A 26,980-nucleotide genomic window follows, 5' to 3' on the forward strand; every position below is an offset into this window, starting at 1 on the left:
AATAGATTGTAGGGCTGCTCGATTATGGCAAAAATGATAATCACGATTATTTTCACTGAAATTGAGATCTCGATTATTTGACGATATTTATTTAACAATAACAATGTATTGAATAATGACTTTAAAGATTGTCAAAAAATTATATAAAATAGTGTGCAAATACTGATAACAGTGCAAATGTTTGCAATATAAAAAATAAATGAAAAATGTAAACATCTATGTTTAGTGAACTTTGCAGTGTTGCTCTGTGGTGCAGCTACGACACCGTAGCAAAGTTTACACACTGTGTCTACTTGATCCACGTCTGACTCCGCAAACCCATAATGTTTCCACACCACTGAAGTTTTTTTTTACCTCTCTTTTCAACCAGCGGCAGTCACTCTCCTCTCCAAATAACTTCTGCTTAGCTTTCCGAGCTTCCCTCGGGTCCTCTTAATCAGCGGTCCCCGGACCGGTACCGGTCCGTGAGTCGTTTGGTACCGGGCCGCGAGAGTTGAGGCTCAGGTGTGAAATGTATAGTTTTCAGGGTTTTTATCGGTTTTCAGCGTTATTTTGTTATCATTTTTTATCATTTACTCGGTTTTCCTTGGTCTTTTCACGTGTGGTGTGAATAAATTTTCTTTTTTTCGGTACTGGTACTAGTTTTATTTTGTTGTATTTATCCACGACACCTTAAAGGCCGGTCCATGAAAATATTGTCGGGCATAAACCGGTCCTTGGCGCAAAAAAGGTTGTGGACCGCTGCTCTGACACGTGTTCGAAATGCAGAGAGGTGCGCTCGATTTGCCACACGGAGCAGCGCGAGAGTAAAGCACGAGGGAGGGGCTAATAATCGGCTCAGTCATTTTTAATGATCGTTGAAAGCCCAGATCGTAATCGTGATTAAAATTCGATTAATTGAGCAGCCCTAATAGATTGAATTTAAAAATTAAACTCTAGACTCTCTAGAATTAGTTGGAAGTAGCAGACTGGGACTAAGAGCCATAGTGTTTGGGGAAGTCAATTATGTGACTGCTGCTGTAGGGAGCAACCCCAAAGGCACTTTTAATACAGATTGTGACAAAGTGGGTGAGAAGACCATTTGTCTACATTCTTAGTTAACATTCTTGTTTTGATTTAACCATATTTCACATGTAATCTGCAATAGGCAAACATCTACTATCCCGGGTTTGTTTATGTTCTGCACTTTTACAGATTATATAATATAACATCTTGGTTTAAATCAATTCATGCAAGTTTGTTAAGTTAACATGTTATTTATTTCAACTGTTAATTTGTATTGTTTGAACTTACCTTTACCTACCTGTCTTCCAGAAGCAAAAGGAGGAAATGTAGTTCTACTTCCTGCTTTATACCTTCTGGGTTCATCTGAGGTCACAGGAAGAGACCAAGGGCAGGAGGGGAAGAATTCTTATAATTTAATAAAGTTGATTTTAAAGGGTTTATAAAGAAATAGATTTAATGTTGTGATATGTATTGATTACACCAGAGTTTATGTTGCCAGTCAAGAGGAGTAGTAGAGGATGAATATAATCATGTTCATCTCACCTACCTACTGAATGGAATAGTCCAGAGGAGAAAGTGTTTGATTAAGGGGACTATTTAAGCAGACGAACTCAGGTGTTTCAGAAGAAGGGTTCAGGTCAGTGTAGCTGTGTGCAGTTTGACCTTAATTTCCGTTGATTTAAGTTCAGTTATGTTTATTTGAATTGAGTTAATTATAGAGTTGAGTTTCTTATTTGTTTCTTTGTAAATATTCTTGGGCCACAGAATGGTGAATAAATCACTTGCTACACTGGACAGCATCAGTCTCCTGCACTTCTTTGACCGCTTAAGTCGAGTCCTACCACACAGATTTTTATCATTTTATCTGAACGTCGATAGATTTAGCCGAACGGCATCATCAAAAACCCAGCAACATGTCTTCCAAAACTGTGTCTGAGATAAAAGTAAAAGCTTCCAAAAACTCTCCACTGTGCTAGTTTTTGCTAAAGGATCCACAGGCATGTTTCTGTTACTTTTTCAGTTTTAGGAAGTTTAAATAAGGCTGGGAAACACGTTGCCATTTTCCAGCCAGCTGCTGTCGGTCCAGGCAGTGCCACTGAAGCAGATTAAATAGATATTTAAGTTTAAATGTGTTCACGAAATGCTTTCTAAAGTTTCCTGATCATTTTGTTTATGCTGAAGTAACATTTCCTGGGACTCATTTATTAGGCAGCACTGTTCTTTTCTTTTTTCTCTCTTTTTTTGTTTTTGGATGACTCTTGCTGGCTGGAGGCTGGTCAGTCCAGAGCCTGACGTGGCCGCTGTGCCAATTTATTAGCCAGCTCTTCTCCCAGATGCGCAGCTGGCCAGCCAGCGGACAGATCTGGCACCGTCCTCAGATTTGCCCCTCTTCCGCCCTGCTTGTTTGAAAACAAACTGACCTTTATCTCTGACAAATATTCAAAGCAGTCTGACTAGCAGGTGTTCCTAAATTAGAATTTAACGAGAGCCTGGCCAGCAGTGTTAACGATAGGCTGACTCACACCGACCGTTAGCGTTTTAGAGATAATGTTACAGAATAATTAGGAACATATGAGTGTCCACGACTTCTCTGAGAGAACTTGTCTCAGAAGGTATCTCTTTATGGCACCTCAGTCCCACACTCTGCAATTGCGGGGATCTTCCATCTCAACTGATTTAATTCTAGGTGAAAACGTCTCCATTCATATGCAAATAGCTTGCAAAACATTCCACCTCACACCTCTCGTCTCCAAATTGTCACTTTTTTCTGCTCCATACTAAACTGGTCTACACTCTATGAATAAATGAATAAATCCTTTTTAAAAGTCATCATTTCACTCCGCTGACCGGCTCCTGAGGATTCCAGATAACACGAGGGTAGTGGAAGATGACTGATAATTTGATATCTGATTGGTTTGGAAATGTTGTGTTTTTACATTCTACGATACTGACACACAATCACCAATAAATACATTTCAAAGTAGCTTTGTGCAATGCAGGGTAACAGAATATGGTCAGCACAGAAAAGCGTGATGAGGAAAACATCCATGCAAACTGATTTTTCATGTATAAAGTCGGACACTATTTATAACCTTCAGCTCCCCCTGTGCCTCCGTCGGCTCTCTTTGCAGATGGATTATACATGAACCCAAAACTGTAAACCTTGCGGTCCTAAGCAGCAAGCTGTGAACCTGAGATATTTATCAATTTGTACATTATAAACATAATGTGCCGTAGAAATATTGTTAAAGTAAAAAATGTAAAGAGAAACTGAACATTTCTGAGATTTCACTTGCTTTGCTTTGGTGACCTTTCAACCCTGAACATGAGAACAGATTTCAGTCAGACCACTTACATTTGAAATGTTGCATCACAGCAGCAAAAACAGTCTCCAAGCGCATCACATCCCACAAATATGATAAACACAGAAACTGGACGGAGCTGAAAGAGAAGGAGTTACAGTATTATTTTATTTTTTGCTTTTCATGTGCACATTGAAAAAAAAGTGCACATCCAGCAAAACCAGTGAAAAAATGTAAAGCACACGATTCTTAATCAGCGCTGTCATTAACTGAGCACATGCTGTGTACAGCCATTCATCATCTTTACTGTTCTCTCAGTCAAGACTTCAGACCTCAAGATTTCACATTTACTGATAATTTTAATCATTCGACACGCTTCACTTGGAATATGTAAACTAATGAGAACACTTGTTTTTGGGTAAGTCATCACATCAGATTGAATCAGATCACATCATCACGTAAACATGATGATATCTTGTATAATGTGGTGTATATGTTATATTAGAAATCATTATTATTTCTGCAGATCATATCAGTAAGGAAGCTGAATAAATATTGATTGATAACGGGGTCGGATTAAATACGCGTGCACTTCTTCTCACTCCTTTTCGATATGGAACTGAATCAGGTGAAGCGATATTAAAATGTATTTTGCTTTATTCTGTGAAGCGTTTTTTTTTTCCCTTTTCTACGCTAAACGAACTTCTGTGTATTGTTTACATGATCGGTATTGAACACAAAGCCATGTTGTGCAGGAGTTGCGGATGGGGGACCGTTTGGGGGGGGGAAGGAAAAGAGAAGAAGCAGCACTTTCTTTAATAACACTTATAGGAAGTCTAGAGTATCTCTAAAAATTTATTGTGCTTCTTGTTTGAAGAAAGAATCGGTGTAAGCGCACCTGAAAATCCCGCTTTTATCTCTAAAAACCTACGAAAAGGATAGAACGACTTTTAAGTAACTACACTGTGGAGTCGAGGGGAAACGCAAACATCTAGTTTCTATTCTCCAGTGTTGATCTTTTCTACTTTAATAAGTAAGATTCCATTTTTGAAACGGCTTTCTCAAAACGAAATGTGGCTGCCTTTATACTGTCTGTTTAATTATGTTCTATAAAACCAACATCAGGTACAAAACTAAATAAAATTAAATAACTTTAAAATTTGCATCACTGAATAAATTTTGTGACACAAACCGTAGTAAACTTAATAAATCATGTTTTTGAAATTCTGTCTTGAAATTGATGTTATTGTATTCCACATTGGTGTGCAGTAATATACCAACAGTTTTAACAATAACAGCAGACTTGGCAAACAAACAGGAGACGAAGAAAGGGTTTGATGAATGTTAGCTACGATGAGCTGGTGAGCGTGATGGGAGGGGGGGAGGCGGGGGGTGAACTTGAAGATCCAGATGGAAGCAAATGGAGAGGCAGCGAGTCAGACCTCTGTGCTCCAGGGGAAACCACGAGTACAATTAAGTAGATGATGTTTTACACAGTAATGGCTTTCCTCCTGTCACTGTTCACATAATGTCTATTTTAACACCTCATTAAGCTTGGTGTTCAGTCTTGAAATCATTCTTTCCCAGCAAATCAAGAGGAAAAACCCTTATTTCATTGGCAGAAGTATGTAGCTTCTTGAAGCCTCTTTATTTGTTTGTAATGCAAACATAATTTAAACATAGCAGCGAAGGGCTCGGTAACTCATTTCAGGACGGTATCATCATATTTGTGAAAAGTGTTGCAGCATGCACAGCTGCACAAACATCCATCTGGATGGAGGCGAGGGATAGTTTCTCTTCCCTCTGGCATTTTTTCCCTCTGTTTTCTAAGACTGAAAAAATAAGAAAAATGCTGTGAAGGGTGTTTTTTTTGCAGTGCATCAGGGCCAGAGTGCTATGTAACAGCCATCTGTGTGGATCTGACTGTAACGAGCAGACCTGCGAGAAGATCCTTGGTGGACAATTCAATCCAGGAATGGCTGAGTGTCTATAACAGAAATAGGGAGGGGGGGTTAGCATTAAATGCTTCACGTGGTTGGCAAATGTTACAGTCAGTGCAGCGGTGGCCAAAACAGCTGCTTAGATTTTGTCCTTTAGGTAGTTGGACAGTGACTGATGCTGAGATTTATGTGGTTTTTCTAAGTTTCACATTCACTGTGTTAGCATGCACACAAGATGCCATGTTGTTGGAAGAAATCCAGTTAAGGAGGAAAATCAGAGGACATTTTTAAATGTAGGTGGTCGGTAATCATATTCCACCCCGGCCCCTTCCTTGGCTTTAAAACAAGGCTGACATCTTTTAAATGTGTTTACAAGGATGAGTAATGGTGTTCCTGCTGACCTGCTGCCACTGTGATACTCTCCCTGTCTTTTTGTCATCCACACACACACATTTGTTGGAACCCAGATAAACAAAACCAAGACGACGGTCTCTAATAGAAATCGATAAAGATCGTGACAGTGGGGTGAGGCTGGCTCCTCTCAAATAATGGATTTAATTAGGGCTGAACGATATATCGCATTTGCGATAATATCGCGACATGATCAAGTGCAATTTTCTAACCGCAAAGGCTGCGATTATACTCTGGACATGTCCAAATTCATGGGCTGCATCCTCCTGAGGCCGCATTTGTAGACCGATTACGTCACAGCGACGCGCCGAAGGCTGTCCAAATTACTACCATATCCCAGAATTCATAGCGCGGCCCAGCCAAACTCCAGTTTCCAGCAATGGCGGCCGCTACTAAGTTTTAAAATTACTCATACTAATCTTTCTGGGTCACAAAATAAACTTTTAACATATTTTCAGGCGAGAAAGTAGTTGTGTAAACATCAAATATCTGCTCGGTTTATCAAGATATCCCATATTTGCAAAAGTGCTTCGACGTTTTCAGAGGCGTCTGCTACCCACCAGCTCGACAGCTAGCCGGGAGCTCGAGGGTTACTGATGCGGCCGAGAACGGCACAACTCCCGGCACATCATTTTCAGATCACCGCGGAGTTTCGCTGCTCGGGTTAAACGTAATATATAAGTCACTTAGACAACCTAAAAATGTTATTGTTGGGCTTTTTTCAGTGTTTTGTTTGTTCGTGAGTAAATCGGTTTGGCTGAGATTAAAGTTATTAGATTAGATAAAATAAAACTTTATTAATCCCCCGGGTGGGTTCCTCCTTGGTTTTCACACAGCTGACTAAACGTCAAACAGAAAACTTATTAAACAGAAGTATGAGACAGTCGAGAATTTACACCAGTGTCTGGTTATATTTTAGATAGCAAGAAGCAGACGGCCGAGTTTATTAAACTCCACCGAGACAGCGGTGACGCTAATCAGAACTAGACCGTCCAATTTCACGCCTTTAAATTTTAAAGGCGTGTTTGTGTGTGTGTTTATACAATTGCTATTATGTTTGCACTTTATGTGTAATGTTACTGACTGCAGAGATCAGTAAGATGTGTGTATTTTTTATTTATTAGTTTTATTTATTTAATATTATTTTTTAATTGAATGACTGTCTAGTAGTTCACAGATGTCGAAAAACTGAGTGTGGTAAAGCCACTGATTTTGCTTATGTATATTTCTGCAATCTGCACATTGTACTGACTTTCATTTTAATGTTTACACCAGGGTTCCTTGTCAGCACTTTATGCTCAGATGTTTGTAAGCTAAAAATAAACTATTGTGTATGTTCAAATATACTGTTGTGATTGAAGAAGTTAAATAAAAATGTCAGTCATCAATTCATGCATCACCTCATGTCATCATAACAGAGGTCTGTCTTCCAGGAAAGAACAGTTTAAAATTAATGTAATATAGTATTGGCCATACTATACAGGGCTTGCAAAATCGCTAGCCCGAGGTCCCGGGGCTAGCGATTTTTCCAGTCGGGCTACCAAAATCTATCTCTGCCCTGCCCGTCGGGCTATTGTAGGAAGGAAAAATATATGTCAATGCTTTTGCATTCTTTCGGAAATGTAGCTGGGTAATTATGTCATTGGCATCGGTGAGCCACTGTCAATATGTGACATATTGAAATCGCGTTTGAATTTGCGCTTGTTTTTTTGCTTTCACTTTGCAATCGCACGAACTGTGTATAGAGAGCGACAGCACTGATTGATGAGTGATGATAATTTGCGCACCAATTCCTCTGACATCATCTCATCAATCGTTAGCTTACTATGCAAACATGACAAGTGAAATCTCCCGCAGCAAGCTTAAACATGTGAGAGGTTGATCACGCAGAGAATTGCTGACCGTTATGTGTGTAAAAGCAGCAGGATATATATTTTAGTTCTGCTGAGCCAAATAAGACAGGTCAGGGTGAAGAAGTGACAGCCAAAGAAAAGCTTACCACAAAACGGAAAAGTTATGACAAATCAGACTATAAGGCAAAAAGAAAGTGCAGCTTTATGGTTTCTTGGACAAAAGAATTTCTGTGGCTGCAATATGACGAGCTATATAACCGGGGCTGCACATAAGTGGTCCGCAGGTGCGCATTCGCTGTCAAAAAAACAAAAAAAACAAAAAAAACAAAACGCGCACAAGATATGAAGTTGCAACGCGTGCTTGCATACATAAGATTTTCTGGAGGAGGACAGACATTTGTTTAAAACTCTTAAAGATGTCGAAGAAGCTCCTTTAAGCAATTACTTTAGTGTTCCTCTACCTCCAAAGAAATGTCAGAAGGAGTCCGAACCACAAAAGAAGCGCGTATTCTCGGAAAAGTGGTTGCAGGAGGTGAGCTGGTTTCAAACAAATGATGAACGCACAGAGATGTGGTGTGGAATGTGCCGTGAAAATCCCACTCTAGCGGACAAAAACAGTGCTTTTTATATGGACGCAAACGCGCGTTGCAACTTCTTATCTGGTGCGCGTCTTTTATTTTGACAGCGAATGCGCACATGCGGACCACTTATGTGCACCCGTGTAAATAACATAATGTTCTGCCGGGTGTGTTGTTGGTTTTCTCTCGATTTCTGAGTCGACAAGCGCCTTTGTTACTGGGACCAGTCATTTTAAGAAAGGCCCCCATTAGAAATGCAAGAAATGCATTATTGCTCAGTCTGCAATATCTTTCCCAGAACAAACACCAATTGCAAATAACATACTAAAAATAAACCTGAAAAATCTGTTTAGAACAGTGTACTATGTTGCAAAGAGTGAACTACCACTGGCAAAATTTAGCAGTCTTTGCAAACTTCAAAAAGCAAATGGCCTCGATCTTGGTTCCACATGCCTCTTACCCGTGACTTCAGTGGAAATTTCAAATTCAGGATCTGACACAGACTGATTCATGTCCTACACAGTTCTTACAAGTTCATAGAAATTTCTGTTCAATTAGAACCAAGTATTTGAGTTGATGATTGTAATTTTTATACAATGTTGTAATTTGTTTTTCAACAATTTTTTGATTAATGTTTTGTTTCCTTTACAATATTATACTTTAATGTATAATATTGTAAAGGAAACAAAACAGGAAACAAAACATCAATCAAAAAATTGCTCTCTTTTTTATTCGGGCCACTTACATTTATTTTGGGCTACCAAAAACTGAAGAGTCCCTGCCCGAAGGGCTACCAGGGATTTTGAAATTTTGAGAGCCCTGCTATATGATGTATTGCTTGTCTTTGTTTAATAATACAGAAGACAAAGACCTTAAAAAATAATCGCATATCGCATCGCAATCGCAATATTGGGGCAAAAAATCGCAATTAGATTATTTTCCATAATCGTTCAGCCCTAGATTTAATCCAACTTTACTGTGTTTGTTCCTTTTTGTAGCACATGAAGCAGCTCTCCACCGGCTGGAAGTTCTGGATAAAGGGAGCCTGAAGCTAAAAAACTAAATGATGTAGAGAAGTAGTTCACCAACCTGACCAATGAAGCCAGCCAATAGGGAAACCACGAGATGGGAAGGGCATTGGGTAGCTGGTTAGCCAACATTGAGCTTTCAGGATAAAAGCAAGGGAATTATACAATTGGATATCATGTCTTTTTTTTTTTTTTTAGATGACAAAATAAAAGCATTTTTTAAGAAAGATGCTAAAACAAGTCGCCTATTACTTGGGTGAGCCGCCAAGTTAGCATATTTGTCTGCAGGCTTCATGTTCGTGTGATATAGAAGAATTCGGTTTGAAGAAAGGCGATATTTTTGCAGAAGCTACTGTAAATGTGTATTCACCCTCTGGCTCATTTAAGCATTTTACTGACGGCGTCGCGCGTTGGTGGCATCCCTGCTCAACAGTCATGCAAATTAGCCCTCACCATCCTTTGGAGACGGCTAGAAAGCCACATCAAAAGGACTGATTCTGATTTCTTGTCTTCAAGTCTGCTATGACACAGCACACGTGTAATGGGTATGTGTGTTATTGAATGTTGTATGTGTTCCTTCTCTCCTCACCAGCTTTAAATCAGTCTTCCTGGAGTGAGTTTTATACAAAGATGAAACTGGAAAAAACAGGCAGAAAACATAGAAGATAAAGGTCCAGCGGTGACCTGCTAAGCAGGACTCTGATCTGTTTTTAATGACTGCAAGCTGTAATGTTATTGTAGCGACCCCTCTGGAGTCCTGTCCTGTTCCTGACCCTTCACTGATACTTCCTGATAAGAAAAAGAAAAAACTGTAATCAGTGTTTAAATAAATAATGAGGTGATTTGTTTGGAAGTGGTTTCTGTTGTTGTCTCCCGTGTTTTCGAAAATGAAGTTTATTTGAGCTGCTCGGTTTATGAGTGCAGGGCATCCACTCAGGTTATCGCGTTAATCAGCAGCTGAATGATGCCGTAGGCTGTTTAGAAAACATTTTATTCGCACAGCAGCGTGACCGCATTTGTACACCTGCACGAAAAGCAGCTAAATATTTATATTATCTTGTACTAATGTGCCCAATTTTGTTTCTCTGTCTCTTCTCCCTTCCCCCCCCCCCCCCTCCCTCTGTTCTGTCCTTTCCCTGCTGCAGGTATGCATTGTACAAAAGAGGGACACCGAGAAGATGTACGCCATGAAGTACATGAACAAACAGCAGTGCATAGAGAGAGATGAGGTCCGAAACGTCTTTAGAGAGCTTGAGATCCTACAGGAAATTGAACATGTTTTTTTAGTAAATCTCTGGTGACTATCCTATGTTTTTACACTTTCAGTGTGGTCGGCTCTGTTTGTGTCGGTTGCCTGCTTCGCCTGTCTGTGCGCTCCGTGCGTCCGCCCTCAAGTGATTCCCAGTAGACGTGTGCACGCTTGCTGTAAAAATCTGTCGCATCCTTTAAATAGAAGCACTCTGTTTGAATGTTATGTGTTGCATGTGGGTAAAAAAAAAAAAAGTTTAACTAAAGCTTGAACAAATTCTCCTTCAGAAACCAACAGCTATTAACTTAAGAAACGATTTATAGCAGAGAGATATTCTGGGATATTAATTTTGGCTCTGAGCCCATGAAGCACACATTTGATAATTACTGTGGTTTGAAATGACCTCACTCTTCCCTCGAGTATGATATGTGGGTGAATGGAGGCTGCGTTCATTATTCAATGCTCATCTCCGGGCGGGACACATTTCTAAATGTAATTGGGGACCTGGCACGGCATTCACGCCGTATTACACAAAGCACTTTGCTCCTCTGTAATTGGTAGAGCGGTTGTGCACGTGCTCGTCGTCTCCGAGCAATCGCTGCCAGAATATTCCCACGTTCCGTGATGGATTGATTACGCGGAGCGAGACAAAGCCGTGTCCGGGGCTCGTTCCTTACCAAGTTGTGAATGATTTAAGATCAATCTGCAGAATGCATTTGCCTGCTAGATACTCTTACTTCACTACAACAAACTGAGGGCATTTTAATGAGCGTACAGTAGTAGGCCTGTTTATTTTTTATAATTCCCTGCAGGAGTTTATGGCTGCCAAAGCCTTCTGTGTTCTAGTTTTCTAGTTCTGGCTGTGCTGCTCAGCTCACCCTCACTCTCTCTCTGCAAGCAGCACTGTTTTAAATACCCATTAGTGACAAGCATGCTGAACTGTATCTTTGTGGCTACGTGGGATTGAGAAGTTTCACACCTCCTCTCTCTGCATTTGAGATGCTCCAAAAAAATGGCCTGTCCATCTCACCGGGAGCACACAGAAACTCATACTCGAGCAGTTCCTCTCGTTTCCAAGTATAATTGGTCCTATACTCAAAACGCCATAAGTCTTCATTCTAATTGGACCATTATCTTTGACACGTGTTATTTTAGGACGTTGAGGATGATTTTGTAAACAGATTTTGCAGACCTGTAGCGGTATCCGTGCAAGCGGACGGTTTGTGTTTCATCTGCGAGGAGTTTCTGCCTCTGCTCCTAATTAATGGAAGCCAATTGAGCTTTGTCACTTCCACGCATATTAAAATATAATCAAGAGCAGTAGTCTTAGTTACTCTACACCCTGAGACTCAAACACGAGTTCCACTGGAAACATTAGTGAAAATTGCAGGGAGGTCATTAATAGCTCCAATAAAATGTGTTGAGAATTCATTTGTGATTATGCCAAAAACAATAAAGTGTTTGTAAATCGAGACGAGCGATTTGAATAATAAACATGTAAATGTTGCTGCTCAGTTACAAAAACGTACATGTGAATTTTTGGTGCTTTTCAGCTGTGATCTGTAAATTGTAAAGTACATGTAATGAGAGCAGCTTTAATGAAGCTGAAAAAACTGAGCCACGCTGCTGAAATTGGACTTGCTAAGCTCGGGCCGCTCATTATCTGTTTTATAAATGGATTAGTCATTAAATGAGGAGAATACAGGATCGTGCCGCCCCCCATTTCTTTGTTTTGTGAGGAAAACAGGAAATGGGTCCAGATTTATTGAAACGCATGTAAATATAATGAATCAGAATCAGAGAGACTTTATTTATCCCCAAGGGGCAATTAAGAGGAAAAAGAGTTTGCACAGTTTGGTCCTATCATCACCTTTATTTTAAAACACCACGTGAACTCTCTTAGGCAGCTCTCTTCTAATTTCTTTAAGTAGTCTTCGGGAATAGTTTTCCAGGCTTCCCGAAGGACATTCAAAGCTCTTCTTTGGATGTTGGCCGCCTTTTGTTTCCGTTCTCTGTCAGAATCCTCTGGAACAGCCGATCTATGGCTGATAAAGTTCCAGTGTGCGTTTCCAGGTATGCTTTTACTGCATTGGCAGTTGTTTGGGATCATCGTCATGCTGCAAAATAAAGCTGTTGCCAGTCAGATGTTTTCCAGATGGTACATAGTGGATCAAAATCTGATGGGATTTTTCTGCGTTCATCAGCTTTTGGAGAAAACGGTACAGGCCGAAACGAAGGCCCAAACCATGACAGAGCCTCCGCTGTTTTACCATGGCTGTAGACACTGCTCCATACATGTTGACAGCAGTTTGAACCAGAAATGTCAAATTTTGAATCATCACTCCATAAGAACTGTTGCCACTGACTATCAGAGTAATCCTTGTGTAATTTGACATACCTCAGTCTTTTCTCCCTGTTTCTCTTCATTAAAAATGGCTTCTTGACAGCCAACATTTCACTGAGACCATGTCTCAAATCGGTTATTTGCCAAGTTGTCTGTTATGTGTAGACATAACAGTGGTTTATCTGTCTTTTTTATAATAAATGATTCACAGCTCAGTGTTAATTGGCTTAACAAAACAATAATAATAGGAAGAAATAAAAATGTTGCTGGAAAAAATGGTGAAACACTTAAAATGACCTTCAGGAAGCCTGAAGAACTATTGCTAAGAAAGTCTGGCTTCTTGGAAGCAAAATATGAAGATATGAGGGTTGGCTCAAGAGTTTCACACTAAAGTCTTGAGCCAACAAATTGTCAGATCTTTAAAGGAGGAGGATCTTTCACTTGACCTATGATTTCAGCTTGCTTTAAAAAGAGCTGTTATGTGTTATATGGTCTGACCCATTTATGAGATGAGACTGTATCTGGCCCACGAACTAAAATTACAGTCGTCTGACTTATTTTTGTCAAGTCACTCTTGGAAAGAAGTTCCAATGATGACTGTTGGTTGGATCAATAGGGATTCTTGAATGCAGTGTTACCGTTTGAGCATTTTAAGTTGTTTTTGTGATGTGTTGAAATCTAATAATGCCATGAAATGTTTCAGGCAGTCTAACTTTTGTCTAAGTGCAGTAACAGACAGACAAACAAAGGTGTAACAGTGAGGGATCCAGAAGGCAGGAGTACTTTGTCAACAGGCTGTTGCCATTGCTGTTAGATGATATGACAGGCAGATATGTGTAAATATGTCTGGATGCAGCTGTTACCCTGAACTTAAGCAGCTGCGTTGATGTTTTCAAGCGTTCAGGTTTGCAGACGTCTCTGACGCTTAGAGAGCGAGAGAGGTGTTTTCTTGCAAACCTGTATTCAGAAGATTACTTCAAATACAGGTTTGTTTAGTTCCTTCCTTAATAAGCAGTTGGATTTACGCTGGACTGACGGAAACGTCTAATCACAAGAAAGTTCAGATATTTCCCTGAAAGCTGGATGTGAGAACACAGTGACACATAAAGCAAATCAATCTACTGCTTGAGTCTCTATCGCAAGTTTATTTCTGTCCCAGTTTACCAGACGCTTTGTGAGCATCTGTGCGTGACAGGATTGTTTTGCGATGCACCTGTATGCATCGGATAAACTGCTCCATTTAGCTGCTGCGTGATGCAACATCTCAGCCAGGCAGGTAATGAGAGAGGACCGATGAGACGTCTGCCTCATCTTCCCGTCTCCCACCTTACTGTATAGCTAAGAAAATAATTGGTTCCCTGTGTGGGTAGGCTGATCAGACAGTTGCTGGTATCCATAGGCTTATCAAACAGAACCATACGATTTCTGGTCCTTGGAATTTGGGCACTTCGGTGCTTTAATAATGCATATGTGATAGAGCAGCTGAGGGCATTTTGGGAAATGCCTATTTTTAAAAAACAAACACACAAACAGATCCAGCTTACAAGAAACGCCTGTTTTGATAAGCTTCACAGGAGTGCTTTTATTGATACTGTGCCAGGAGGGAGGCAAACAGATAGTCTTAAAAAACGCAGGAAAATCCACCAAACGCCTGTCAGATGAAGATGACTTCCACAATCACACAGAGAGGAGGAGGAGGAGGGGGATTATTATGAAGACAGGAGGTTGTTTTGTCAAAAAAAGAGAGATGTGCATAATATAAGGATTTGTTAGGTTTCCTCCAGCTGATACCTACACAGCCTGGCACGCTGCGTCAGGAAATGGAGGTTTCGCTTTCATTGAGACGTCGTTGAATTCTCCTGTGCGTTTGAACCGCTCCGTCCGTAGCATCACAAGAAATTCATTAAGAAGTGGTCTTCTGAAAGCCCACACTGAATCCCATCAGCCGGGGGAAGACTGCTTTAAGCTGGGCGGATGTCAAGTTTGCAGCCCACAGTAATTGCTGCGACCATTCCCTCGCCGCATAGAAATGATGTGTAGGAGTCAAGGGTACGCTGAATGGATTACCTTAAAGGAGGAAAAATTAACTATCATCTGCTGCACACTCCAAATCCACATAAATCCTTGTAAGGATTTGCAAACCGTGAGAAGATGCCGACTTCCTCTTTTACTCGCAATGTTGGAAACTCCAGAGTGCAGGGGTCCCCACCCTGAAGCAGAGAATAACTAACAGTAGGGTGCAGAAAGGAATTTGATCCCCTGGTCTGTACATCATAGTAAATGTTTGGTTTTCCCTTTAATGCTCCAACCAATTCTCCCTTAAGGAGATGCACCAGTGACCAAATGGACGTACATCACGGCAACTGTTGTCAAAGAGCTTCCCCACTCTCTTGGGATCATCTCGAAGAATGTAAAAGGTTGAAAAATCAAAACAAGGGTGAGTCATCTGGAGCAGCTGCGTGAAGTGTTTTGCCTCATGCATCCTTCCCTCCATCAGAGTCATATAAAGCAAGCGAGAGCAGCTCCGAGGATGGATGTGCTCTCTCCTGTTCGGCCTCCATTAGGAATATTGATTGCAGACCTGGATGGAACAAGGCCTCGGGAGGCCATGGAACAAATTAGCCTCTACACCTCCAGTCAGCAGTTATAACAAGCCCTATGAGGGGCTTTAGTCTTTAAATCATCATCATAAAAGACGAACTGCGAGATCTTTTCTCTAATGCTACAGTAACACGAGAAACAGCAGTGGTCGGAGACTGCTGCAACCGCGTGCTTACAGTCTTGTTGTCTTTGAAATGGTTGCTTTGAAGATGGGGACTAGGCTCGCAGCCACTTGCAGTCAGTTTCTTTCTTCAAAGCGACTTCGGCGCATCAAGACAGTAAGAAAACAGCAATAAGATTAACTGCAAAATTGCATGGGTGCTCAGCAACCCTGCTTTTATATAGGAATATAATCAGAATACAAGCAAATTGAGTTGAATCCCCTATTGCAAAGAGACGCTTAACAGACAAGTTCTTATCAGCATAGACTGACTCAGATTGATTGCAGTGTGTCTGCAATCCTTCGCCAGTCTGTGTGACTACAGTCGGTTTGAGTGGGGTCATGGTTGTTGGAAGGCAGGCTGCCTCCCCACAGGTGTCCTCTGCAATCACTTTGTATTGAAAGTGGTCACATTGGTGCGGCTGAGCCATATTTAATAAAGCATGCTTCCAGGCAATATGCAGACTCAGACACATCTGGGCCTATTCTGGGCTACTTTTGGCACTTATGCCTCAGTTCTGCCGAGTGTTTTGTGGTCTTGCCGTAATGTGGTCGGGTTGAATATAGATTTCTACAAGTATAATAATTATATCTGACTGTAAGTGATAAGCTGGACTAGATGTAGGTAACGACAAGTCATCTGTGGGCCAGATCTGACCAAAATGCCACAACACATCTGACATCTGGCTCATATAAGGTTGACATTTGGTTCAGTTGAGGCAGCCAGACTCAACCTGACTCAAAGTTATAAGTCAAGGCCAAATGTGGCCCAAAGAAAACTGGATGATGAGCATTTACTGCGGTCGGTAAGGTTATTTCGTCCTAGACTTGCCAGCACTAAAGGACTTGGGACTTTTGTTCAAAGTGCCCTACACACACTACTCTTAAAGAAGAACTTTTTTTTTAGGGCATAGGATTTAAAGTGTACCTTGTGAAAGCAGGCCAGTGGAGGTGTTTTGTCTTAAGGTGAGTTGTTGGAGGCAGTGCTCACTCACACCATTGGAATCCTCAAAGGACCATGCAAAAGTCTTGTGACTGAACCACACGGCCAGTTTGAGCCATCTCTATCATCAACTTTATGTAGGCCATCGAAACTTTGTAGAGCGGTTAGAGCCAACAGAATCACAAGCTCTTGCCTCACTCTAGCTTTTTCCTCAAAACTCATTCCACTGTCTCTCTATTTCCCTCTCTCCTCCCTGCCTCCCCGGGCTCATTTGTCATTGTGGCCTGATTATTTCAGCCTGTTCCTTGTACTCCTTCCAGCCGGCTAACCTTCTTCTCTTAGTCCCCGCAATCGTGGCAACCTAGTCCTGTCCCGGCCATTTCCAGCATGTCCTTCCTCGTGGTTTTGGACAGTCATGGCTCTCCCTAGACTCTTCTCCCAAATAACTGCTAGGCATTCATTCATACTCGAGGGTTTGTGCAGCAATTCCTCTGTGCTCATTAGGAGAGCGGCGCTCAATAAATTATCCTCATCTCAAGTGCAGCAGAAGCACATAAAATGAGATTAGTGGTTAAACATTATGTTGACCGTAGCTATATTACAGTGAATGTCTCCAAGACAAATATGAAAGAGTTAAAGGTTCCCAAATCTAAATTTGTTTTTTGTGTGAACATTCGATCAAATAACTGCATCTTGTGCAAAAATATTAGCTCAAGGCGCCCAAGTCGACTTCAAAACTCTCTGTCCTTTAACGCAGTCTCGGTTTTGACGCATAAAAATAAATAGAAGTAGTTGAATGAAGCAGGCGAAATATTCAAGCCCTACATAGTTTCCTCTCTTCTCTACAGCAGGGCGATCGCTCTGTGAAGCTGGCGCGCCTGTTTGGATTTTCCTTTTGCAAAGTCACAAACACTATCGGCACTTTGGCTGGCGCGTCCTCACCCCTTAAGCTGCCACCACTGCGACCAAGACCGGAGCAAGTGCCAGAAAGGAAATTGGAAGGATGGATGTCTTCAAATACTCTCTTCAGACAAGTGCTCTTCAACTAATACACCTCACTTTCCTTTCCAGGGTAGCTCAGATCATATTTCACAGCAGGAGAAGCTTTTATTTAAAGTGTCAGAACTGCCGAATTTGTGGATTTCACACTGTGTTTATTTGGAGCAAAGCCCCCCTTAACGAAAAAGAGAGAGAAAACTGTTTGTGTTTCTTCTCCATCCCGTGCTTTGTGAGAGTCTTAAAGGTGACAAGGCTTGTCAGTGCTGGAGCTTTTCATATGCTCCAGTTGTCAGCCTGTATCTGACATCTCCGTGTCACCTCAGTGAAAGCGGGGAAGGAAATGACAAGCAGTCCAAGCCTCTGCAGTCTCGCTCTCTCTCTCTCAGGAGCCCTGATATTTAAGCGGTGGACGAGGGAAGCTGAAAGTTTTGTGGTACGCTGAGATAGCGAGTGCCACCTCAGCGGACGCTCGTGTGTCAACTGGGTTTGAGGAATCGGGCTGTGACAATGAGGTGATAAAAAGGTGACAGTGTGGAACCCCTGCCAAAAGCAAACAACATCCTAGGGCTGGCCATCTGCTGAGGCCAATATTAGTTTTTTTGTTTGTTTTGGGGAGTTTAATCTTAAACAGGTCAGGGCAGCTTTGTGTGCTGTGCATGATGTAGGGTGGCTCTGCTGTCGTTTCCTATTGAGTGCAGGCTGCAGTGGCACGGAAGTGTATTGGAAACTTTCTTTGCCCTGTTTTGCAGCACCTCTTCTTTTTTTTATTTTTTTTTTATTTATCCTATCACATGAATGTCGAGGGTGATTCATCAGTTAATCGTGTGGTGTTTTAAGGAGAAGAGAAAAAGCCAGCAGTTCTGCAAATGGGTTTTTCCTTCTGTGGATAAGATTGAATGATTTCAGCCTCTGCAGCAAACTCCCTTTCTCTCTCACGGAGCAGCAGGAAATTGCACCTGAATAGGAGCAATCAGAATGCCCCCACCCCCAATGAGTGTTCACAGCCAAGCCCAAAGATACAGAGGGAACCTGTGAGCTATAAAAAGAAATGGTATCGCCACAGCATCAGAACTTTAATGGGAAAGTAAAGAATTGGCTCAGCGGCAACCACATTAAGCCAAGTTTGATGGAAGGAGTCACCACGGATTGGTGTGTTGTCCCTCCTCTCCGGGTCTATTAAGATATTATTCTGCTTTTATTTTTCTCAGATGAGAGATTAGATTCTGTTGTACAAAAACATTTGTGTTCACCGGTGTGGCTTAATGTTTTGAAGCTGAATTTGTGGAGTGGACTGTTACAAATCCCCACCTGGATCACTAAGAGGCTGTGTTTTAATTTGTTGTGCATGACCAGTAAGCCTGATTGACAAAAAATGTGTAGCAGGTGACGAGCTAAGTTATTGTCGAGCTTTGATGTGACAGTGACGTCCTCTGTTTTTGCATTCTGTCCGACAGCTGGCATGGATATTATGTTGTGGCTGTGAGGTGTGCATGTGCCATATTTGTGCATGTTTGCATTTGCTTCTGTGCAGATTCGTCCGCCGACCCTTCGTGCTTCTCATCAGCATGCGTGTGTCTGATAATATTTGCACATGTAACGCACTCTGTGTCCTGCATGAAAAGCATACTGAGCATGTTTGCGGTCTTGTGTGCTCAGTCTTTGCGGTTGTTTGCGCAGCATGTGTTTTCCCACACTGGGCTGTGACTGAGGGCCGTCTCATCCCACTGCACCCAGGTACTCGTTCCAGGACGAGGAGGATATGTTCATGGTTGTGGACCTCCTGCTGGGAGGAGACCTCCGCTACCACCTGCAGCAGAACGTCCAGTTCAGCGAGGACGCAGTTAGACTCTACCTCTGTGAGATGACGCTGGCGCTGGACTACCTGCAGAGCCAGCACATCATCCATAGGTATTTCTTTTCATTTCATTTCAAGGCCTCCAGCAGCTTTCAAGCTGTTGAAAAGTCTATGGCTATAAACAGTGCATGAAGTGTTCTTTTATATGGAAAACTCTTTCATAAATTTGCCCTTCAAACCCTTCTGAAGGTTGTTTCGTAAAGCAAAGTTAAAGCTGCACCCTTTTTTTTCTGCATAGAACTGCAAGATTGCAGTGGAGTAAAGGTTTTGGAGGTGGAAATAACAAACATATCTATGTGCATAGAGAAATGCAAATATGTCCAGCAGACAAAGTCAAGTAAAAAAGGCCTAAGTGTGCACAGTTGGGTCTATAATTATTTAGGAAATTAGACATTTTGTGATTTTGCAGTAGATTTTAATTAAAACAGGTGGGATGTGATTAAAGTGCAGACCTTCAACTTTAATTCAGAGGGTTGAACAAAAGTATTGAATTAAATGCTCAGGAATTCAAAGTCTCCTGTTTTCAGAGGCTCAAAATATTTTTGGAAAGTTGACTTTCAATCAGTCCCACAGCCAGATGAGGTCTGTTTCCTCATTATTCCATGACGAATTATGGAACAGATCATGATCTGACGCATACCACATTATCTATCAAACACTGTGGAGTCAGTGTTGTTCCACTGGCGTGTATGCCTGCCTGTGCAACCTGCTCACTAATGTTTATTGATAATGTGACTGCTGATAGAAGCAGCACGGCTGGACGATGCTTCACAGTGTAAATGGATGGTGACCCAAAGCATACCGCAAAAGCAATCCAAGAGTTTCTTGAGGCAAAGAAATTGGATATTATTCACTGGCCAAGTCAGTCACCTGATCCCAACCCTATAGAGCAGGGGTGAGGAACTCCTGGCCTCAGGGGCCGGTGTCCTGCAGGTTTTAGATGTGTCCTTGATCCAACACAGCTGATTTAAATGGCTAAACTACCTCCTCAACATGTCTTGTTCTCAGAGGCCTGGTGATGAACTAGTCATTTGATTCAGGTGTGTTGATCCAGGGTGAGATCTAAAACCTGCAGGACACCAGGCCTGGGCTTCTCCACCTCTGCTATAGAGCAAAGGTGTCAAACATAAGACCTGGGGGCCAGAATTGGCCCAGTGAGGACTCGCACTGGACAGCTTTGGAAAATGTGAAGTGGGGCAGAGTTTTTAACTGTATTTTCATGAGTGTTACAGCTTTTCCAACTGATAAAGATGGCCATTCATGCTACACCAAAGTAGATAAGTAATAGATAAACAATTAAATGACAGTGTGGGGGAAAAAATCCTCTTTTCCCCATCTATTATTTCTGCTTTTTTCATTTATTTTTTTCCCACAGTGGAAAATAAATAAATTTTAAATTCTTACAATTTGAGCCCAAAGAGTCGTTCTGACAGATTTCATTCAATTATTACAGGAACATTTCTTAAAAATGGCCTTTGATTTCTTATATTACTTTATATTATATGTTTTAATATAAAGGGATTTAATGTGACTACTGTTGGGTCATTTGTGCTATATAAATAAAATTGAATTAAATTAAATTGAATAATAAGATGTCTCAGGGGATAAATGTGTAGCTAAACTTTACACTGACAGAAAGGGGAGTTTCACTGGTCCCACCAGTTTTAGGTCATAGTGGGCTGTATGTGACCCACAATATAAAGTCACTCTCTGCTGTAAAGCACAGCACCAGGCAGAAACCACAAACAAACGGGAGACTGTGTATAAAAACAGCTGTAATTCCTAAACAGTTAGTTTGGTGCCTTTTTTAAAACCCTTGAATAAAAGCAGAAAGTCTGCACTTCAATCACATCGTTATTGTTTGATGTATAATCCACTGTGGTGGTGTACAAAGGTACAAAAATATGACATTGTAAAAATGCTTATGACTATATTTTATATACTGCTGTTTACTATTGTATGCGACTTTTTTTGTCCTCTGAACTGAAAGAAGAATAAATTGACCAGTGTCCCAGACACTCCAGTTTTTGCCTTGAAGAAAATAAAAACATTTCATTTCCAGCGTGACATTGGATGTCATGCCTTCTGGGTTTTGATTCACAGCGTGTTTACCCGAGAGAGACAGACGCATTAAACTCCCAAATACACCCATAAGACGCGTTTGCAATGCTTTCCAAATACATTAGATGCTGCAGGGCCAGCCAGCGAGAACACGTAGCTTAACTGGATACAGCGAACTAGAATTTCCCCTGTGTGGGGAAAAAAACACCGAAGATCAGCTCAAGGTTGTGTCTGTAACTTTCAGTATTCAAGAGGTTTTGTTTCATTGTGTTGTGCTTCTGCACGTTGCAGCAGTATTTCCAGTTATTTTTGAATGTGAGGAGTCGAGCCTCACATCGCTCTTAAACACCAGTGAGTGTTGTTTTCTGCTCTGAAAGGTTAAACATAAAAAGTCACAGCCCCTTTCTTTGCATTATATGTTTATCTCCAGGTTTTAAATGTGACTCATTTGTTTGAGGATGGATATTTTTGACCCAACATTTATCTTCCTCATCTCCTTCCACTTGGATCTTACGGTTTTGAATCGTATTCCCTGTCCCTGGTTCAGGGAGGGCTCTTCCTGTTAAAAGGGAGTTTTTCTTTCCCACTGTCACCAAGTAATTACTCATAGGGGGTCGTCTGATTGTTGGAGTTTTCTCTGTATTATTGTCGTGTCTTTACCTTACAACAAAAAGCACCTTTGCACAAGATCTGATGTATTTATATATTCATGGCCACAGTATGGCCGAGAATATATGTTGCCCTTTAGCACAGATTGGAAACAGGGTTTTGTGGTCCAACAAAAAACAAAATCTATTATTGCTTTCAGCATGTTGCAGTTTAAGTGGTCTGAGGGGAAACCAGACTCCTCTACATCCCCTGGTCTGTTTTCAGGCTTCAGAAAATCTAATCCATTAAGCAGCCTTTGACCATCACAGCTCTTTTCAGACTAGATCAGGAGAGTTTTTAAGCAATACAAAGAGAGAAATATTCAATGCACAAAGTAGAATTTAGTATTGCAATAAAAGAAGATCATTTTAATGTAAAAGAATGTGTTAAAAATCCCCCTGAAGTTATAAGAGGCCTGGAGCAGTGAAGAGCTGCAGGATGTCCATCTTCAAATTCTGCAATACTTTGTTTTATGTTTTAGCCTAGTGCAGCTTTGACTTTATCAGAGGCCTGTAAGAGAAATTAAAATTTAATAACATATAACATATTGATACAGCAGCCGCCCATTTACAGTTGGTGCAAACAGTAGCAGCAAGGTTACTCAAAACCACTTTATGCTGTATTACCCTGGCCCCCCATTTGTTAAAGAAATCAAATTTAAAATTTCAGTCGTTACTTTTATGACTGAGATATAAAGTGGAGTCATACGGAGCTTTGAACCCCTTATTTTCCACCCAGACCCTTCACGTTAGACTGAAAGGCTTAAAACAAAGTGAATGGCGTACATTTATATACTTAGATTTAGATTTAAAGCCGTGGTCCAAGCTAGCTTTTACTGTGAGAGCTACTTAGTCAGTGCCTCAGTTTGAAAGCTTTCAAAAGTCCAGTTCTGTTGTCAGATATAGTTATATTATAGTTTTGATGGCTAGTTTAAAATTCTGTGGAGTGCTTTTTTTGTAAGTTATGTTCAGCATTAGTGTCCAGAAGGGCAGTAAAGCTGGTTGTGCTTTAAACCAGGCCCGCTTTATGTGTCCCTGCAACAGGAGTATGGTGTGATTTGTTATTTTCAGTGAGAGTTACTCTGCGACTGTGATGTCTGGTCTCCAAAACCAAAGAAATGGACAGCTGATATCACAGATGCAGTCTCTGTCTTTTCTCTCATTTTAAAGTTGCCATTTTCTGTTATTTTTTTGTGAAACACCATAGTTTACATTCTACACAACAAGCATAAATGAGCCATACACAAGCAAATATATATCTTATATTCAGTTTCTCATGATTCTTGGTGTGAGCTCAGATTATAACCTTTTTTAAGGCGCTGAAGTCGCTGTTTTTATTTACTTTGCACACCTAAGGATGGGTCATATGGGTTTCTCTGTAATTGTCCCCATCCTTCATCCACAGTGGACTCAGTAAACACAGCTCTTTGTCCAGATATGCTGAGCGCAGCTGTAAGCGTGCGTGCAGTCCAGTCAGTGAAAGAGATGCATCCCTGCAGGCTGCAGATTTAGAGCCACAGATGGCTGAAAAACTGTTTGAACCTTATTCAAAACCTTATGTGGGCTGCATGTCTTCTTCCAGCAACTGTGTGTGTCCATATGCATGTTTGTGTGTGTGTGTTATTTATGTTGTGGGGACATAAATCTGTGTATATAGTCACACTGTACAGACCTGCCTCCCTTTTGGGGACAAAAAGCAATTCCCCCAAATCATAGATGATAAACATTTTAGTGCTAAGATTTGGTTTAAAGTAAAGGTAGCGCATTAATGTGAGGCGTCTGAATGCTGAAATGCACTGATACACTGAAGCATACATCATATTTGGCATCGTGATAAAAAATAAAAACACCTTTAAGGAGCAGAATTAACAATAACATAAAAGAATATGGAAGGAAAAGAATAGTTTGACTTGCTATTGAATTTGCTTTTTTTCACTAAGAGCTAAAGAGGTTTGTCACCTTCAGGTCTGTGCAATACAGCTAAAGCCGGAGCCTGAGCTTAAAACTCCTGCTCGTGCAATCTAAAGTTCATTTTTAATACATTGTGATGCACACAAAACTAGTGGGTCAAAAGTTTCAGACTGACAAGATGACGTTTGATGCGGCTTTCTCTGGTCTCTGCAGGTTACCTTATAGCAGTAAAGCCTTGTTTAGGATTTGCTTGACACCTATCACTTAGTTGCTAGTAGATATTCAATGCTCCGAGTGACTAGGTAACCCCTCAAGCTGTGTTTTGTCATTCCTCAGCAAATATTCAGAAAACAGTTTCTGGGCATGTGCCGAAGTGAAGCGAGACGGTGCTATTCTCTTCCTGTATGCGTACGGCTTCTTTGATATGTATCTGTGGCTCTCTTCAGGTTCTCAGACATGGCTGTCTGCAGTAGATATGCATCATTACACTTCTGCTGGCAGCCTCACGGAGATGGCAAGTGTTTTCTGAAAGTGAAGCCAGAGTTTTTCCCCTCATTGTATAGTTGGCAAAGCATCTTCATCACATACATTTTAAGTGGCTATAAATAGCAGCTAAAAAATGCTTCAGTGTTTTGTTCGTCCTCTTCTTAACGTCATGTTTTCTGCCATTGATTCAAGTGTGTGTGCCGTAATCTAGTGCCTTTGTATCAGTGCCCTCCTCCAGCACAACAGGTTTCTTCTACCCTGGAAGTTTTTGACAGGAGAATACTCTACAATTATTTTGTTGCACCAACTGAAGAAAAAAAAAAGAGGGGGGGGGGGTCTCTGGTCTCCTAGCAACAGTCAGCTGCCACCATGCCCAAGGAGGTAAAATTAGTCCTGTGAGAAGAAAGGAAGTAGAATTGGAGAATCCCTTCTCTCTCTTCTCTCCTTTTTTATCCACTCTGCAAGTTAGATCACCTCACGCTGGATTGCTTTGTTCCTGTTCAAAATAAGAAATCACTTGGCATGCAGCTTCATGTTAGACTGATGTCTCTGTGATTGCTGCAAAATACATTAAGTGAATTCCGTACTTCAAACAGCGTGGCACGATGCTGTAGCTGGCACTGGTGCAGGGATTCCTCCTGTGAACATGCATGCTTTTCCCTCCTGCTTTGTTCTGCTGGATCAGTCTGCAGCACCACCACCTCCGCTCCCCTCTACGAGTTTTAGCAGATATTCACGTCAGTCGCACAGTCACCGTGAACACACGTGTCCTGTGGGGTATGTAGATGCTCTCTGTAGACCGCATGTATTCTCCACACCAGCATGATGTACGGCATAATTAAATAAGCTGTGCGCGCTCTGTTAATTGCCCGTGGAGTGTTTGAAGGGCTGGAAAATGTCAAGCTGTGTGTGTGTGTGTGTGTGTGTGTGTGTGTGTGTGTGTGTGTGTGTGTGTGTGTGTGTGTGTGTGTGTGCGCGCTCCTGGATATGTCCAGGGCTTGGGTGCTCAGTGTAATAAGCATGTGCAGACAGACCTGTTAGTCCCTCTGGACAAACCTCTCCCGGGGATCAGTTATGAGTGTGCTCTCACGCGCTCCGAAATGCAGGGAATGAAGGAATTTTCTGCTTGTTGACACAGATGTCCAAATCATGTTGTTCAAACATGTAATTCACACATGCATCAGCCTTCAAAACACCTCCCACACGCTTTAGCATCTACACATACTGTACACGTCCAATCCTGGTCTTTCCCACTTGACCACAAACTATGATGATGGGAGGTGCTGTTATGGGAGCAGATTAGACAGTTAGCAAATGCTTAAACTCACGAACACTTTTACTAATAACAACAACTTATAAAGCACATTTTGAAACGCACATTTTAACAACTCTAGCATGAACACTGCAGTTTTTGTTTTTGTTAATGACGCCAGGGTTGGCAAATGTTTTCGGCCATATTCGGAGGGGGAGGAGTCCATAATTACCTTACTTATAGTAAAATGGTCTAAAGGGGAGCTGGGTCTACTGGGTGTCCTCTCAGTTCTGATTTCAGGCTGTATAAAATCCAGCACATGACTGGAGCTGGCATGATTACAGGTCTTTTTAGACTAGAATAGCTACCACCAGGGCCACAATGAAATAGACTCTCTTTTTTAAGAGAGATGTATGAGTGAGGCTGTTTTCAAATTCTCAAGTTGTGCAAGAGACGCATGCCAAGCTTATATCATGGAGTTTTTCCAGCTAATTTATCCCTGATTAATTCCTTCCAACATTTATAGTAGGAAATCTTTCAAACTTCCTGAACTGCTCACAGAATCATTAGATAACTTCAGACTTGCTTGATGATTGCAACTATGATCACATCAGCATCTTTGTATCAGCCAGGAATAAATAAGAGGCTGTTTAAATTGAAGCTGCGGTGCCATTGGATAGCTTAGATCAGAGGTCTCAAATCTGCAGCCCCAGAGCCACATGCGGAGATGTTTCCAATCTCTAGTGGTTCCATTTCATTTCCACAGAAATCCAAATGGAGACGCTTAAAGGCGGCATCGATAACCCACATGCTCCGAAGGTCTATGTGATGTTATCCATAGGGGTTTAGAAAGCTGTAGGTCAGTTTACCTGTACACAGCAGAAACTCAGTGATGTGCTATTAAAATGCAAGTAATATCCTCTACTGATATTTGCATCAACATGTTTTAATGTGTACGTATTCTTTGTCTTTTTTAGAGATGTCAAGCCAGACAATATCCTATTGGATGAACAAGGTAAGGGTGTGAACAGTTTGCTCTGTTTATAAGACAGGATGTAAAACAAAACAGGACTTTTAGGCCTTCAGTATGTATCGTAGTTGTATAAGAGCACATTTAGACCACAGACCTGTCTGAAGGGCATATCACAGTATTCTTTGTGCATTGTTTATTTATTTATTTATTTATTGTCAGATACCTGTTATATTTTGTCATATGGCTCTTAATGAGTTTTATTCTGATTATACTATATGTATTCCTGCTATATGCACACATTCAGTTTCCTCAGGTCCTCCTATTTCCATGTCATTTAAAAGCAGCAATGTTAGGACTGTGTCGTATCGATGGAGTGGATTC

At 41.2% G+C, this 26,980-nt stretch overlaps 1 protein-coding gene across 2 annotated transcripts in view; it reads left to right on the plus strand.

The window, feature by feature from the left end:
* stk32c (serine/threonine kinase 32C) overlaps nucleotides 1–26,980 on the plus strand; it is a 106,606-nt gene that overhangs the window by 58,903 nt on the left and 20,723 nt on the right. For both annotated transcript variants that reach the window (XM_085297583.1, XM_085297585.1), the window contains exons 3-5: nucleotides 10,264–10,415; nucleotides 19,149–19,322; nucleotides 26,604–26,641. In XM_085297583.1, the coding sequence (XP_085153709.1) occupies nucleotides 10,264–10,415; nucleotides 19,149–19,322; nucleotides 26,604–26,641 (364 nt within the window). The remainder of the gene's footprint in view (nucleotides 1–10,263; nucleotides 10,416–19,148; nucleotides 19,323–26,603; nucleotides 26,642–26,980) is intronic.

The sequence above is a fragment of the Mchenga conophoros genome, linkage group LG13, assembly GCF_057382185.1.
Source record: "Mchenga conophoros isolate Kocher_MC1m ecotype Shallow Benthic linkage group LG13, M_conophoros_male_GT1.1, whole genome shotgun sequence".
NCBI lineage: Eukaryota > Metazoa > Chordata > Actinopteri > Cichliformes > Cichlidae > Mchenga > Mchenga conophoros.